Genomic DNA, 17,563 nt, shown 5'->3' on the forward strand with positions numbered 1-17,563 from the left:
TTTCACTTTGAACATTTTTGCTATGGTTACCATTGATTTTGTGCTAGGAAAGTGGTAGGCTTTCTTACAAGGTAGAAAAGGTAATGTTATACTTTCTTGCATGATGTTCTGGTGGTAGTGTGGACGGTATCTCAAGTCAGATAACACCAAAATTGTACTGAACCTTAACAGGCCTGAATACTTCTACCAGTGCCTGGATGGGAGACTGCTAAAAATTCTAGTATACCAATGTTAAGTTTCATGTGGAAAATGCAGGGGCATAGAAGGCATGGAGTAATTAAAGCAGTGCTAGAGAGTATATTCTGCAGCAGAGGATCAGTCACTGACTGAGAAGCATTGTGGCATGTGTGTTTCTCCAAGGAAATCACTGCCAATCTTCCAAATAAAGAGAAGTCTGGGTTGCATAAATAGGTTCATCTCTTTCAAAAAATAGTCAGGCTTCACTCAAACATTTCACTAAACTTAGCTGAAGAGAAACCTTCTGTGGTCAAACTCCAAAAGTTTCCAACCTGTATCATTGCCAACGTCTTATAAATACAAATAACATACACTACGTCCCCCATATCCACTTGGAAAACATTTCAAGACCCCTTGTGGATACCTGGAATTATGAATAATAGCTAACTCTATATTTTGACTATACTTGGCATGGAAGCATACACTGGAGGACCTAGAGAGGCCCGCAAATATTTCTGGGGTAGGTGGATATTTTTGTACATAAAACTTAGATATTTAATCCATGAATATGGGAGGAGGGGTCACTTTGTATATTGTAAACTTTTGAAGTCTGACACCAGGAGGGCTGTACTAAAGAATCCTTGCTCTTAAAGTGGTTATTTTAATGTTATTGTTATTGTTGTTGTTGTTGTTGTTGTTGTTTTTGGAGGCGGGGTGGGTTACATATTTTGAACAGCAGCTTCCAGAATCCCCAGCTAATTCATACAGTATTGCTCAGAATGTCTGGGAGTTGTCTAAAATAAATAGTTTCCCCAAGTGCTGATACTGCTTTTCAACTTAAGGATGCAAAGCCTATTCATAAAACTAATTTCCCTTAAGGAGAAAGGAAGGAGAAAGCTTTGACACACTGAGACACCCTGTCGAAAATTAAGCAACTACTGTAAGTTTTTTGCCTCCTGCCCAAGAGCGAAATGTTGAGCTTTTCACCCTCATTCAGTTTCTTTGTATTTTGCATAAAAAGCTTCAGTGAAGAACTAATCTTTATAGTAGGCAATGCACACATGCATGCATACCCAACAAATACAAAAGGATAGGTGATGTGCTCAAAAAGATATGAACAATACATCTAGTATTTAAAGTTTTACAGTTGCCTATGGTTTAATCGTGTATGAGCTTTATAGAAAATAAATATGTCAGCAGGCCAAGACAGACTACATAATTTTATGGGAACATGTTTTGATTTTGATTTTGAATGCAGAAAAGGCATGTAACATCTGAAACTTTGCAGAGACTTAAATTAGTTAGCACCCTTGAAAGCATTTGTGTGGCAATTCAGCATCACTGAAGAGACAACCAGTTTGGGACTTTCTTCCCTTCTGAAATCACAATAGCATGGCCATCCAAATCAACAGTTTCACTAGAAAAATTGCAGATCCCCTAGTTTTAGGGTTTATTTTGACATATTTTCTCTTGCCCAAATCTTATGTACAGACATGCAGAACACATCTTTGACACAAGTCAATAAAGAATGCCTAAAGTCCAGATAACTAAAAAAAAATTCAGAGAAATCGCAAACTGCATAAAGATTGCTCTCACATCCGCATACATTTGTTGTTGCCTGCTTTCAAGTAATTTATTTATGGCAACCCTACGATGAACTTACCAAGGGGTTTTCCTGGCAAGATTTGTTGAGGAAGAGGTTTCCTTCCTCTGAGGCCAAGAGAGTGTGACTTGCCCATGGTCATCCATGACCGATTGGGGATTAAAAGCTGGGTCTCCAGGATTGTAGCATAATGCTCAAACCACTTTACCATGGTGGTTTATACTCACACACATATACAATGCAAATTCTTTGAACATTCAACCACAAAATGTGCTCTCTGAACTGGCAAGGATTTAGAGTATTTGTTCTTTCTTTCAGAGCTGAGTTCAGGGAGCTGACTTCATAAAGATGCCAAAGTCAAGGAATAGGGTAGAGGCATAAAAACTTGCTTCAAGACTTTTGTGCCTCTTGGTTCTTATTCATCTTTAATTTAGAATAGATTTAAACTTCATCATCAGTGTTTTTTAGAGAACTGCAAACATTGTACACTTTTATATTAAATGACTTCCTTTTATTTCATTTTACGGTAGCTCCAAGGAAAAGTGAAGCAGCTGCCCATAGGCAGCAAAATGCAATTTGCTTTGTTACTCATTGCAATTTTACTTCCAGGTAAATGTAGGAGGACTAGACATGTGCTGTCTTGTGCTGCAATAACTTGGTTGGCTTTGGGTATTCTAGACCTTGATTTGGATGGATCTGTAGTATTATTTGCTACTTTGTCTCAGGCAATAAAATGTCTCAGAATGCCTCTGTTCCTTTTCAATATTCATACTCATTCTTCAGTCCTGCTAGACTGTCTCGACATAAGATCACAGACTTATAGTCAATAAAAGGAACCATTTAAAAATAATTCAAGTATACAGGAAAAGCATTAGATGTGTGTGCACTCCCTCCTGTGGTGAGATAGTGGAAATGCTGGGTTAGTAATTTTTGTTAATATGTGTCAGATGGTTGACACAATTCGGTGTTAATTTAAAACACGCACAAAGAGATGGGAATGCTACACATTTCAAAGCTAAAACAGATGATTTGACAAAGCTAAAAATAACTCAGAACTGCTTTTAAAACTGGGAAGGTAATAGATACCAGGTAATATTTCAGAGGAACTGGCAAAACCACCTCTAAGTGTTCCTTGCCTAAGTAAATCTTTTGAGATCCATGGGTCACCATACGTCCCCAAGCAGCTTGAAGACACATACCAACACAATCGCTCACACAAGTTAAAATAGCAGGTGACACTCCAGGAAGAGAATTAGACACTCCTTTTTTTAATATAAAAATGAAACGTTTCGCATCCTTTCCCCCAAAAATGGAATGTGCAAATCCCTTAATAATGGAGAGAAATGGGTTTAGATTGTGCAGTCCAGTTTGTAGCAATAAGGCTTCATTTTCTGGTATAACAGTTTTAAGAGTTAACCTTGCAGGGCATGACAACCAAGCAATCAGTTTAATATTAGACATTTCCTCGAGGTGGGGCAAAAACAACTGACTGGATGCGCCTTGCAATTACTGGCAGAGAGGTCCTGCTCCCTTTCTTTCATCTTGTTTCATGTTCTCTGTTGAAATAACTGGGCTTGCCCTTTAATTCCACTCCAGGTGTGTCGGGAATATCAGCGTGGCAATTGTAACAGAGGAGAAAATGATTGCCGGTTTGCTCACCCTGCCGACAGCGCGATGATTGATACCAATGACAACACCGTGACAGTCTGCATGGATTACATCAAGGGGAGATGCTCAAGGGAAAAGTGCAAATATTTTCACCCTCCTGCACATCTGCAAGCTAAGATCAAAGCAGCCCAGTACCAGGTCAACCAAGCAGCAGCTGCTCAAGCAGCAGCTACAGCTGCAGCCATGGTAAGTCCAGAGATTTTGCAAAGCAAAAGAAAAAACTTGCCAAATCCAGACCACAATTAACATCTTAACATTCCTTGGGGAAGACATGAATGTTCAGGTACCACTCTCCTCCTTATTTCAAGGAGTTTTCAAGCAAGAACTGCTCTTAAATAGTTTCAAGTTTAGTTTTTTAAACCTGTTGAAAACAGTAGAACTTTTCCTTCAATATAGCTACGTGCCTAAATACACTTTTTATAAACTGTGTGACTTATCATTGTATTGACAGATACTGTGGTGATTCATATACAAGCTTCTGTCTAGCCCATTGTTATACCTATCAGGTTGAGTCCGGAGTTTTTCATATCATCTGTTACATAAGAATTATGCAAGACATTCATCTCATGATCTGTTATTTCTTATACTTTGCTTCCTTTTTTGTTGTGGAAGAATAATATCCCATTAGAGAGTACAGGTTTAGTTCTGCATAGTTGCTCTTACACTGCTTCACATTATTCCCATGGTACTACTGTTTCTTCATTCTTGTAGTTTTCATTATCCTTATGGGATGTCTGCATCACACAGTTCTACCATTTTCATGCCACTTTCATTGACTAGCTTCCATCCTAAAGAATCTTGGAATTTATCACTCGGCAAGGTACTTGGAATTCTGTACTAGAGAAGTCAAGGGACCAGTTTGCATGATTCTTCTCATACACCTGTTTGCTTTGTCCATAATGTTTACCAGTTTCTTCTGGCACCTGCCAATAATGGCTGATTCAAGAATGGCCCAACTATTTGAAAAACTGTTCCAAGTTTCTGTGACGTGTCTCTCAAATTTAGTGAAAGAGTATGCAAATACAATGACATAGATTCAGTGATTACTATTAGTCCTCTGCCAGAAAACGGTGACCCACATGACCAAATGGGAAACAGAAAAAATGTTGGTGCAGTGATGAGCAAAGAAGAACAAAGTGTGAAATTCATTTGTGCAAAATTATACCTGGTTTCCCTGTATTGGAAATATATTTTATATGGGAAGACTACCTGCTTTTTATTTATTTTTTGCAAAGGAATATTTGTATGCTGTAATTTGAGTGAATATATAAATATTACTCTTTGTTGTTCAGAGACAAGAAAATCATGCGTATTCTTGTGCAAATGAACGTCTCTCAACGAAGTCCAAGGGCATGTATAGTATGCGAAGATTAGGCAGAAACAATTGTGGACTTGAAAATAAAATCTCCAAAATTAGTCATTCTTGCAAACAGGAACAAATTAATCTAAGATTTGGACATGCATGGTCGAACTTGAGTAAACACAGCTACATGTACTTTTCTATATTTATTAGATTTTCCAGTAACTTTATAGTACAAGTTTTTTATGGGAATTGAATTAAACTAATATTTGGAACTACTTAGGAGCAGTTGCTTCCAACAGCTGGGTGGAAACACTGGAGATTCTGAAATAGGATTTTGATTTCTCTTGTTTCTCTTAAATATATCTGTGGATTAATAAATATTATTGCGCAGCAGGGAATTTGACTGTGACATGGCATTGCAACACTGCCGCACTCTGGAAGAAATGATGGAATGCTTGAGTTGCTCAGAATGTAATTTGAAGGGATGTTAACAATTAGCAGTTTTAATGGGTCCCTTCTTTGTTCTTTGCTCAGCTGTGAATGTTGTCCTATATTTTTGATGTGGTTACACAATCTGACCATTAAAATACTTCTTCATATGAATTGTTGCATGATATTCATAGTCAGGACAACAGGAGAGAGGCCATTTTTCTGTGTTTATGGATACTTGAGCAAAAATACAGAAGGCAGACTCTCGTTCTTATCCTCTTCTCCTTTCTTTCACTCTTTCCCTGTTAGAGTACCTTGTTTGTAATTAACGACATAGAGGTGTATCCTCACAATAACAACTTAGTAGTGCCTTTATTGTGCATGCTTAGTCTTGTTATTCGTTGTATATGGCATTCCGATGATTTGTTTTTTATTTGTTTTTTTCTCACCTACCCAAAAATGCACTGCTGCCCCCATGATGCACCTCTGCTTGCTGTTTATGTTAATGCGCTTGAACCCCACTGGCCCATTGCCATCATGTGCTCGCTGCCTGCTAATTAAGACTCAGTCGGCTGTCAAATCACTGAAGCGACCCCTCGAGGCAACCTTTGACCTGGTACTATGACCTTTCACCTTTTAGCTTGGCATGTAGCTTTACTGTAGATACAAATTTTTAAAAATTAAATTCAGCATAAATATTCCTTATTTCCTGTAAATGGATAATGTAAGATCAAACGGGGGCAAAAACTGAGTGTGGTCTCCTAATCCAATTCATGGGAAGATTATGGATACAATTTACATTTACATTTATTTCCAGGCCAGTGTCCCTAAGATGTAGGACCCCACATTCAGTTGAACTATTTTGTAGCTGTTTCTAAATGAAGTAAAATGAGATTTTTTAAAAATAAGATTTTTAAAAAAATGTGTATTATATATATATTTGTATCTGTTTAGTTGGCATGGCTTTAACTATATTCTTATGTAGATTTAACATTTGTAATGCAATGTTAAAAGTACCAGCATGGTGTGGTGCTGTTTTTTTTGTTTTTTGTTTTTTTTTAACTTTTTTGTTCTTTTTTGCATGTGTAGTTAGACTTCGGGGGAAAGAGGGAGTAGAAATTTAATATTATATTAACCTGTTTTCATTCACTCTGTAAAATTTCTCTTTAACATGGCTTTTGACTTGTCAATACTCATGGAGCTAGCAGTGCAGCTTTCTTTATTTTTCTCCCCCATTATTGCTGCTTCCTTACTAAAACAAAACAGAACAGAACTCTGGAGCTTTTTATGTAGTGGAATATGCTAGTGTATAGCTCTCATGCATCATCACCCTACAGAGTCACACTAGAAGGGCAGAAGTAATATTTTCATACAAATCTCTGGCTTCGCCCTTTTGTTTGAATAGTAAAGTCCGCTCCGCTGCTTGCTTGCTCAAGAAAAAAAGATGGTGGTGCTCAATGGTTGTATCCTTACTGATTTTTTTCTGTTTCTTTTCTCTTTCTTTTTCTTCCTGCTCCCATTCCCCCGCCCCCCATTTCCTTAATTGGGTTCTCTTATACTCATCCACCCATTAGGGAATTCCTCAAGCTGTACTCCCCCCATTACCAAAGAGGCCTGCGCTTGAAAAAACCAATGGTGCCACCGCAGTCTTTAATACTGGTATCTTCCAATACCAGCAGGCTCTTGCAAACATGCAGTTGCAACAGCACACAGCCTTCCTCCCACCAGGTAAGTGCAATTTCCCCTCTCCTTTCGAACCAAGAGAGAGAGAAACAAGGTCACCTGGAGAGCTCCCAGAGATTCACTAGTGAGTCTGAATTGGCTCCTTGTGAGCAAGAAAAGATGATGTTCTGCTGCTAAACTGCAGTTTCTGCATACGTCTGTCTTGGAAGCAAGGTGTTGGGTGCTTTCTGGCCTACTGTGAAAATCTGCATTTCCAAGGTGTGCCCATCTTACTCATCAAAACGGCATTGGAAGTCTTCTCCTTTGTGCCTGTTTTGCCTAATTCTTCATTTCACATATCTTCAGCTGTTTGTATGGTTCTTTTTATTTGTTTTAAATGTTGTAAGACCCCTTTGCTCTCTGAGTTAATCAAAAAGCCTCTTGTGTGTCCCACTGCTTACTTATCATGAAGAGGTGACACAATAAACATGTAGTTGTTTAGAGCCAGACTATTAAACCCTTCAATTGCAGAAACAAATCTCAAGCTTTTTGAAGCTTTGCCATTGATTTTCTCACTCTCAGCTTCCACACTGTCTGGAAAGATAAAATAATAGCTTTTGATGAGGATAGATGTAAAATATGAACTGCAAGGGCATCCCAGAAGCCCACCTTGATATCAGCTTGGGTTTGATCTGTGTCTTCAAGTCATTTCCTGCTTATGGCGGTCTTGAAACAAATTTACCATGGGTTTTTTTTTTTTTTTTGTAAAGATGTATTCAGAGGGAGTTTGACAATGCCTTCTTCTTGGGCTGGAGTAATGTGACTTGCTCAAGTTTGTTCAATGGTTTTCCATGGTCAAATGGCGATTCAAACCCATAGTATCCTAGTTCCATGCTACAAACGTATTGACTGCCATATTTTAATTTACTAGATGCAACTTCCCATTGCAATGCCATTTATATTATATGATTATTTATCACACTATATTTGAATTGATGAACTTTTTAATCACCTTGCGATGTATTCACCTAAAAAAATCATGTGTGTTCTTCTGTAAAGCTAATTGACTATCAACTAGTGACCAGGGATATGTAGTCCTCCAGATAAATTTGTTTTCTCCAGTGTATCAGAGACTAGTAGCATCTTTATGTCATACTGTTATCACATTCACATTTTTCTGTGTAAAGTTGTTGCAGATCAGTGCTGATGTTCTCAGGTGGGCAAAGATCTGCATATTATTCTTTTGAATAGCACTGGTCTAGATCTTGTTTATAATTTGGATATGTTGTCTAGTGTTGATGAGAGTTTCAGAGAAAACTTTGGAGAGTCTCCCATTTTCCACTTCTGTAAATCCATTGCACTCCACTGAAAATCAATGGCAAAGAAACGTTGTGAGTAGAATTAGTGTTCTAGTTCACTGAACAAGATATGGAATAATACTATTTCATAGTGTGGATATAATTCCCCGTGTGCAAAATTTCTGCTAGAGAAATCTTCACATTGTCTCTGTTAACTGTCCACTCTAAATAAAACGTTGCTGTCTTCTGAAATACAAGCTAAAGACTTAATGATTAAATTCAGTAGCTTTACACTTTTGTTAGTCGATTGAGTCTGTTGAAGCTAAGGTGGAATTAATGATAATGGCTTTTCTTGTTAAATGAATGATAATCAAAGGGGTCATACACAGCTGTCTTTTCCATTCCTGCAAGTTATTGCACCATAGGTTTCCATTGCTCCCTCATATTCATTTGCTGCAAAGCCTGTATAAAAATGTGTGTTGGTTTAAATATCAAGTGGCATGATACATGAACATGAAAATATATAATATGTTTATGTAAACTTCAGAAAATTGTTCCAAAATATAAAAAACTTTTTAGAACTTACTAATTAACATGCAGGACTCATGAAACTACTAATAATTTAACAAGTTATAAACAGGTTTAAAAGTTGGAACCAGTTTAAAATAGTGCTCATGCATATTTTTCTAAATTGTTTTAACTGTGTAAACCTATTTTTAACTTGTGACATTGTTTAATATGTCTGTCTAAATTAGTCTGTTTAAAATATTTTATTTACCTTGTGATATAAGACAGAATATAAAATTCTTAAAATATTTTGTACTGTACTATAGTTAGCATACTTAATGTGTGTTTGTATATATCATTATTGTTATATTTATTTATATCCTGCTTTCATCTCTTGATTGAGACTCAAATCATATGCTAAACATAGAATAATAAGAAGGGGAAAGAATTGGTCCTTTTCCCCTGCACAGTTGCCCATCCCTGACTTTAAACTATCCTGCAACGTCCCCTAACCCTTTGTCAATTTTCAAGATTAGGAGAGGAACTGTAGTAGATGAAGTGACATTATGTCATAATTATCTTCATCTTATTAGTTTGAGAACAAAATTAGTAAAGAACTACATCTCAAATACTTTTGTAGTCGGAGAAAGGGAGTTAATGTGTAAGTCAGATATTATCTACAGCTCATCTGGTCCTGTCCTTGGAAACAGACCTGGAATTATTTTTAAAAAAGGAGCTGTATATGCCCTGTAGCCAGCTATATTTAACAGTTGGGTTGCAGCTTTTTGGACCAGATTAATTTTCCAAGCACTCTTCAAAGGCATCCCCAAATAGAGTGTAATTCAAACAGGATGTAACTAAATAATGGGTCATAATGACAAGATCTAATGAGTGCAGCTGATATACATGGCATTCCTGACCACAGAAATCTTCTAGACCCAATAGTACACCAAGCAGAACCCCCTTGCCTTATGAGACATTTGTGGGCAATATGTGACAGCAATTCTTATTGCAGTGCTATTTTGGTTTATGTGTTGCTTTATACACTGTAATTTCACATGTGGAGGCATAGTTTACATAGTTTAGCGCAATACATAAACTAGTCCAGGCACTCACAGAAGCACAGCAGAATCCTTACAACTAGACATCCTAAAATGGCTTACAAACAGAACAAATAATATGTTGGGTGTGGCAATAATGCAGTATTGGTATTTAAAAGCAGGCATTACATTTCAGTAAATAATCTCATAATATCTTATAGAGGTTTTTTTTAAAAAAAATAGTTAAGCTGGTTTTAAAGGAAATAGGTTTGAAATCAGACTGATGAGATAAGAAAAGAATCAAATCAATCTGTTATTTAAACCAGGCAACTTTCTCATGCTGTTAGAGCTACATTTTCCTTACTGCCTAACTCATTTTAATCAAAATACCAGCACACAGTTCAGTCTGCTTCTCCTCTGCCCTGCTCATGTCAGACTAGTTCTAATTGACCACCACCTTGCTGTTTGATTTGACTGTGCTGATGATTACATGCAAGTGTTTCCCATAATAACCAATTTTTCTTCTTTGTTCAAATGAGATTTTCCTAATTACACGTGTGATGGGTTGTTTTAATTCTTTTCCCTTTGCAAATCCACCTTCCTGTTGCAATGCATGATGGGCAGGCTCAATATTGTGCATGACACCCGCTACAAGTGTTGGTAGGTGCCAGCTTTGTTTCTTGATTATCTTAAAACTTGTTTAGCAGCTCATAGACTCTCAAAATCCACTGCTGATGTTTAATGTATAGCTATTGTGCAAATCCATTCTCCCTCACCTTGCACTAACACTTGTCAATTAAATGCATTTGCTTTATTTAATTGACACAGTCCACCTAGAAGACATGTCCTTTTAGTGTTATCAAGTTGCTTTGTGACACATTCCCAGCTTCCTTCCCCTTGATCAGCTGTTGTGGATTTTGACTGGACTCTGAGTTCCAGTGTTGTAGAAATGTTGTTGTGTGCCTTCAAGTCATTTCTGATTTATGGCAACCCCTAGGCAAACCTGTATAATGAGGTTTTCCTGCAAGATTTGTTTAAAGGGGGTTTGCCATAGCCACCTTCTGGGATTGAGAGCGAGAGTAACATGGTCAGGGTCACCCAGTGGGTTGGCTGAGCAGGGATTCGAACTCTGGTCTCGGAAGTGATAGTCAAATGCTCAAACTACTACACCATGTTGTAGAAATAAAAACGAAATATATATTTCATGTAAGTTAATCATAATTAGAATTTTATATCGGCCTGGTTATAATGATACCAATAGAAAATGTAAAATGGGAGGGATGAGGGTGTGGTTATTGTAAGAGCTGTAAGGACTTAATGCTAAGGGCTATTTTAAATTTGTTGAATATAAAGTGAAATAAATAATGTTGATTGTATTGATTCCCATAATTTGATGGTAACAAGCATTTTCCCTTCCTTTTCTCCCCACTCCCTTCCCTCTTCTTTCATCTCCTCTCCTCCCTGCTCTCTGGAATGTTTTCTGCTTTGCGCTACAATTGCATGTCACTCCGCTGGTGGCGATGTCTCGTCCCATGGCATATCTGCTGATATAAATACCATACTCAATTATTCTCTCACCTGTTGCCATGGTTTCCCATACTGCTACACTCTTCTGTATGTTTGCTTATATGATTTTCCTTCCGAAAGTTCCCATGGTGCACGGCGCTACGCCCGCCACTGTGTCTGCAGCAACAACATCTGCCACAAGCGTCCCCTTCGCTGCAACAGCCACAGCCAACCAGGTTTGCTAATTTACAGCTTTGTTTCTTAAATTTTAACTCAGAATCGGTGCTTGGAAGGAGCATGGGGATTTTTTTTGTTTTCTTTTGTTTTTGTTCATTTGTTTGTTTGTACCTCTTGTTGGCCTACACATTCTCTGAAGTTCAGCAGAATAGCTTAATTACCCTGTTTTTCCTTTTCCAATACTAAAACAGTTTACATTTTCCTTTCCTGGGTGAAATGAACTACTGAGCATATTTTCCTTGATTCCCCATAGAATAGAGGCTAAGGCAGAGAAACCATAGCTTGCAGGTCACCACATGAATCATGACAAGATAGTAATGAGGACATCCAGACACAATCCATTGTACTACCCATTAGGCAAGCTTTCAATTCTCTGGTGCTGTCCAAATATGTTGGGTGATGACTCTCATAATCTCTAGACAGAATGTCCAACACCATTTTGTGTCCCTGGATTCAGAGCACACCAGGATTCCCTGTTATGGACATATTACCCCCTTTGTACTATTTTCCAAACTTGGTGAATTTATACATTATTTTTCAGCATTTCATTGTAACACTAGAGATTGTCTTCAGGTTTATCTGCAATAGTTATTTGTAAGAAGAAACTGAGTTAACAAGTATAGAAAACTATTTATTACTATTTTTGTAAAGCTTTTCTAAAAAATTTAGACACAAGTTAAAATTAGCCTTTCAGCTTGAAAATATTCTATTTCAAATGACAAAAGTGATATTGAGATGCCACCTATTGCTGATGGATACTTAGATGTTGCACATACCTCACAATAGTTTCCACATAAAACTGTATTATATACTTCACAATATATACATTTGGCCTTTCAATGTGAAAGGAAGATTTTAATTTTTTTGTGTTGCATTTCAGATGATCTGGTGTCATTGAGGAAGGCATTTCCCCTGCCACCCCAAAAAATCTAGGGCCATGATTGGAAAACTAGATATACATATGAACATTGTTCAATAATATTTTTTTTATAAAATAGAGCTCAGTGCTATGTATCAGTTCATAAAAGTGGTGTAGTAGACCATTAAATGTCAATTAAATGTATTCTATAAAGGGAAAATGATATTTTTAGATCATAGTTTATTATTTCCTATGGTTCTTTAACTCCATTTAACATTATATTGGTAGTCATACAGCTTTTGGAAGGATGGATCTGATTTTCTCCTTAGATCCAATACATTTTCCTCACAACTGAGGCTCATTTCTGTTTTCTGAGGACCTAGCTGGAAATTGGCAAGGGAGAATCTGTAACCCAATAAAGAAATCACACATTTTTCAATTCCTTATCTAACTGGCCCTTAATCAATGAGGTTATGATGAATAATGGTTGCTTTCACACTAGGTGTCTATCTCAATATGTTTAAAAGATTGTCAGGTGGGATATTATATGTTGAAACTGCAAATCCACATATATAGACCACAGTGCAGAAACAGCTCCACATGTGAGGTCTTGACCTAGAAACTGCAATTTTTGTTTTATGTAGCAGTTCCTACCAAACATGTTTACATTTATCATAACTCCATATAAATGCCTATGTAAGACCAACAACACCTTATTTATACATCCTATCTGTCTGCTGTGAGCAACAGGGCCGAAACTGCCACCTTTCAATGTTCCCAATTTGAAGAAGTGTGCTTCTGCTACAAATTCAGACTCCAGAAATAAAATATAATTTGACTCACACTAATGGCAAAGTTGCTTTATACAACCACTCCTTGGATTTAATATTTCGAGACCCTAAGGTGGCTACAAGAAAAGACCAATGAGTGTATTCAGGATTATAGCTGTATGACAAATTTCCTTAATTTCTTCCCTCCATTTAGGCAGATGTTTGAAACAAGGATCATAACAGCAGTTTACTGAATAAATGATAAAATCAAGCAATTAATGCAAATTTAGTACAACAGTGTTTTGAGTTTCAGTTTAACTGTTTTCTAAACTCTCACTTCACATACAACACTATCAACTCCTCTTTTATTTACAAAGTCTAACTTCCAACTCAACTACTCATATCTCAAAATTTGCCAGTTTAGCAGACAGATTTTGTAATTTCCCCCTCAGCTGTTGTTTCCAGCATTGCTAGTTTTGTCATTGGCTACATGCTAGGTAGATTTTCTTCCTGCTGTCCATTCCAGACATTCTTCAGATTTGAAAAGGAATGATTCACTTTCCCTTATTGCCTCCAAGATTTGTCCAGCAGTTTGCATAGAAATGTCACATTTTACTTATATATCCTTAGGGAAGTAGCCTTCAAAATTTCTGAACAATCTGTAAAGACGTTAGGAAACTAGGTGAACACAAAATAGTTTCAAGTTTTTCTTTGCTTGCTTTCTTCTCTAATGACATTGAAGTCACAGAAGATTCAGTAGGACAGGATAAGTGGAAGACAGAGGCAGAAATTACAGTAGTAGATACTGAAAGACTTGAACATTTTTCAAGCAAGCATCCACTGTCAAGTCCCACGGGCTTCACAATTATTTTTCATGCTCTTGCTCTTAGGAAAGAGCACAAAACACTGAAATAGTTTTGTAGTGTCTTATTGCAATATCTCTGGTCCAAAGCACTAGGATTAGAGAAAGTGCTGATCATGTAATGTGATCAAAAGATAGTCTTGTCACAAATTCAGATCCCGTTCTCCGTACTTTAGGTTTTGTTTTATATCATGAACTTGGAGAGATGCCTCCATTTTTGCAACAAAGGGTGGTTCTACACAGACGGATGATGCAGGCCAGAAGTGAAGTCCAAAACGTTGATTCCAGTTCTCAGCCTCAGTGACCTCCAAACAGATTTGATGCTTCTGTACAGGGACTGACCTACCACGCACACACACATGCACACTTCTCAATGTGTCGCTGTTGGCTACAGCAACAATGTGGCTTTACTGTCTGCTGAGGTCCCCACTGACCTTCTTCCATATCTGGTAACTGGAAAAGAGGATGGAAGGAGGGCCCTCCCTCATTTCATCCTCTTTCATGATTCACAAGACATGGAAGGAAGTTAGAAGAGATCCTAGCAGAAGATAGGTCACATTGACATTGCTGTAGCCAACAGCAGCATGCGGACAAGGGGCTGTGATACCAAATCTCCAGAACAAATCTCCTGTCAGGACACCTGCAGCAGGTTCCACACAGGAACTAGCTGTGGGTGTCTGCACTGCCATAACTCAGGGAAAGCCAAAATCCTTCAGAATTTGTGCTTTCTCTTGAGTTATTTTAACCCAGAAAAGGGATGCATGTATTGGCATTTTCTGGGTTACGCTGCATCAGCCTGCATGTATTTTATGGTCTCCAATGGGTTGATCCAACCCCACACCAACCTAAATGGTCAGCGTAGATGGGGACAAACTCTATCTGTCTGTGTGTCTGTCTGTGTCTGAGTTACAACAACAACCAAGTTCAATATTATGTTGAGTTCTCTTTGAGGCATTCCATTATCATTCAGATGTTTCCTGAATTAAGTTGATTCAAATTTAGGATTTTGCCAACTCTAAGAAAAAATTCTACCAAAGACTCATTCAATGTTGATACATAATTAAGCTTGATAGCTCCCTGTATGCCAGGAATTTCCTGCCAAATTAAATAGGGAACAGTTAAGGAAATGTTCAGTTATCTTAGAAGTTGATTTCCTTTATCTTCTACCCATACTCCTGAGGAACTCTTGTTAAAAGGGAAAAAGAAAGCATTGGTAAATCCAGCCCACTTGTTCACACATATTTTTCCTATATTTTAAAAAGAAAACCCATGCATTTGCTTACCTGGATTCTGGGATTTCTCTTTTTGCTGTACAATCTAATCATTTCATGCATATCTCTCTGGGTCTTCATGATGCACTTTGGTCAAGGTTTTCAGCCAAGCCTCAGTATATACATATATGAGTGATATATGTATATAGTGCATAAGCAATGTTGACATAATGTAATGTCATCCAAATGCAATGTGCATGCATGCAGAAATCCTTAAGAGTTGGCCCCTTCATCTTCACTGACGGGTGCTGAAGGTCCTTGGTCTGTTTCGACAGCACTACCCTTGAAGCTTCTACACAGCTGGGTGCAACATCTTCTCCTGCTGCAGTAGAAAAACAATGGTATGAGAAGCTTCATTACACCTGGGGCATGATTTTGTGCAAAAACAAAAAAACAATGCAGTCAAAATGTATAGAGGGCATCTAGAGAACAAATATAAGATTGTGGAAGCATCAGTAGGCCTTTGAGTTTGGCTCAGTTGAGAAATCTATCTCAGCTCTCATTCCAGACTATTGTCATGAGGGATCAAAATACGGATGTAAATGGTCCTATTGTACAGTATGACCTTTTCTTGCAATAGTTTTCTTCTGTATCCTATCTGAGCCCATGTGGCATTTAATTTTTAAGCACAGGTTGTTCAGAAATTCTATCCTGCTTATAGAATGTTCGGTCAACGCTCCAGACATCTGTGGTCTGCATATTCCTCTATTCAGTGTGTATAACATTTTACAAAGCATTTTGTATTTGTCTGCCCTAATATACTAGAAGCAGGATTTTTTTAAAAAAAATGTAATTGAAACCGTAAAATGATGACCAAAGTAACATTCAGTAAATATAGTCAAACCTGTGAAATATCAGCTACAGCAACAGCCAAATAACATCAGCAGATAGTGTATTGAAACACACACTCTCTTCCACCCAAGCTTTTAATACGAATGAACTTTAGCTTGGGAGCTTTGTTCAGTATAATTGTATTGAATCAAATCTGACAGGGTGTATTACAAAATATGGGACTCGGTGGCCAGGATGGAATGTATTGGGAGTATCTCAGTGTAGCATTGTTGTGGAAGGAACTTTGGGAAATTATTCAGATTCCTAAGTACCAAAATATATGTTTAGATGGCATTCCTGCTTCAAAGATGAAAGAAAGGTCACAATGCATGGATTGCCATATATCTGGAGCTTGTCCAACCCAACTTGAACTAATGCTCAAAGTGTTGTAGTTCACCCTTTCAGTACTGTTTCTGGTGTGTTGTTTTTGTTGTATGCCCTTAAGTCATCTCTGACTTATGATGACTCTAAGGCAAATCTGTCTCACAGTTTTCTGGGCAGAATAGATAAGGTTAGCCATTGCCTCCCTCTGAGGTTGACAAAGTGTGACTTGCCAAAAGTCACCCAGTGGGTTTCCATGGTCGACTGGGCATTCAAGCCCTGGTCTCCTTATATCCTAGTCCAGTATCCAAAACCACTACACCATGCTGGCTCTCTGATGTGTGCTTCATTGAATATTAGCTTAACTTAACCAGAACATGGAATCTTTGTTGCTGTTTTGTTGTAAAAAAAATCTATCTGATAGCATCTCAAAATTAAGCTTGCAAAATCCACAGGCTCAAGATTTGTTATTTTTTTCAGAAACTTGATACCTGAAATTCTCCATCCGCATAATTCTGTGTAGGCCAACAAAAAGGGCTTTTGAAATGACTGCACTGCATGAACTTTTAACAGTTGATTTATACTCCTTTCTAAATGATAATGATTGAAATAATATTAACAGAATGTTTTCAATTAAATCGCTACCTGTGTTTTTATTAACATTTGGTTACAATTTAGTTGTTTGCTGTCTTTCATCCATTATACTTTGTTATTCCTGCAAAATAATATTCTTAAGAACAAATTACCCATAATTTACAATTCTTTTTAATAGATACCCATAATATCTGCAGAACATCTGACTAGCCACAAGTATGTCACACAGATGTAGACACTTAATCATCGAACAGTAAGTTTCTTAAATACGTTTTTATTACACATATTGCTTTCCAAAGTTTGTATTCTGTCCCAATATATAAGTCCAAATATCAAACTGCAGTGTGCTGAAGAGAATGTTGCACTAGAACCTTTCAGTCTAACATTCACATTACAATCTTATGATTGTCCTTCAAAAATAAGTCCAACTGGGTTTAATGGTAAATTACAACAACTACAGTCAGTCCTAATTTTCTACACGTATGATTCTATGCAACAATTGTGTGTGTGTGTGTGTGGGGGGGGGGGGGGTTACAATCATGCATTTTGGCCAGGAAAACACATTTTGCTGTAGAAAAGTGTTTTTATTTTGCATAAACAGTACACTTCTCAAAACAGTAGGTTA

At 37.4% G+C, this 17,563-nt stretch overlaps 1 protein-coding gene across 15 annotated transcripts in view; it reads left to right on the plus strand.

The window, feature by feature from the left end:
* mbnl1 (muscleblind like splicing regulator 1) overlaps positions 1-17,563 on the plus strand; it is a 221,611-nt gene that overhangs the window by 199,350 nt on the left and 4,698 nt on the right. For 6 of the 15 annotated variants that reach the window (XM_016992054.2, XM_016992046.2, XM_008106145.3 and 3 more), the window contains 6 exons: positions 3,377-3,634; positions 5,743-5,796; positions 6,755-6,908; positions 10,312-10,347; positions 11,335-11,429; positions 17,117-17,191. In XM_016992054.2, the coding sequence (XP_016847543.1) occupies positions 3,377-3,634; positions 5,743-5,796; positions 6,755-6,908; positions 10,312-10,347; positions 11,335-11,429; positions 17,117-17,173 (654 nt within the window). In that variant the 3' untranslated portion in view covers positions 17,174-17,191. Of the gene's footprint in view, positions 1-3,376; positions 3,635-5,742; positions 5,797-6,754; positions 6,909-10,311; positions 10,348-11,334; positions 11,430-15,467; positions 15,534-17,116; positions 17,192-17,563 lie in introns of all 15 variants that reach the window. The other 9 variants (XM_016992049.2, XM_016992043.2, XM_016992050.2 and 6 more) reach the window with 6 other exon arrangements.

This window comes from Anolis carolinensis, chromosome 3 (assembly GCF_035594765.1).
Source record: "Anolis carolinensis isolate JA03-04 chromosome 3, rAnoCar3.1.pri, whole genome shotgun sequence".
In the NCBI taxonomy this organism is placed as follows: Eukaryota; Metazoa; Chordata; class Lepidosauria; order Squamata; family Dactyloidae; genus Anolis; species Anolis carolinensis.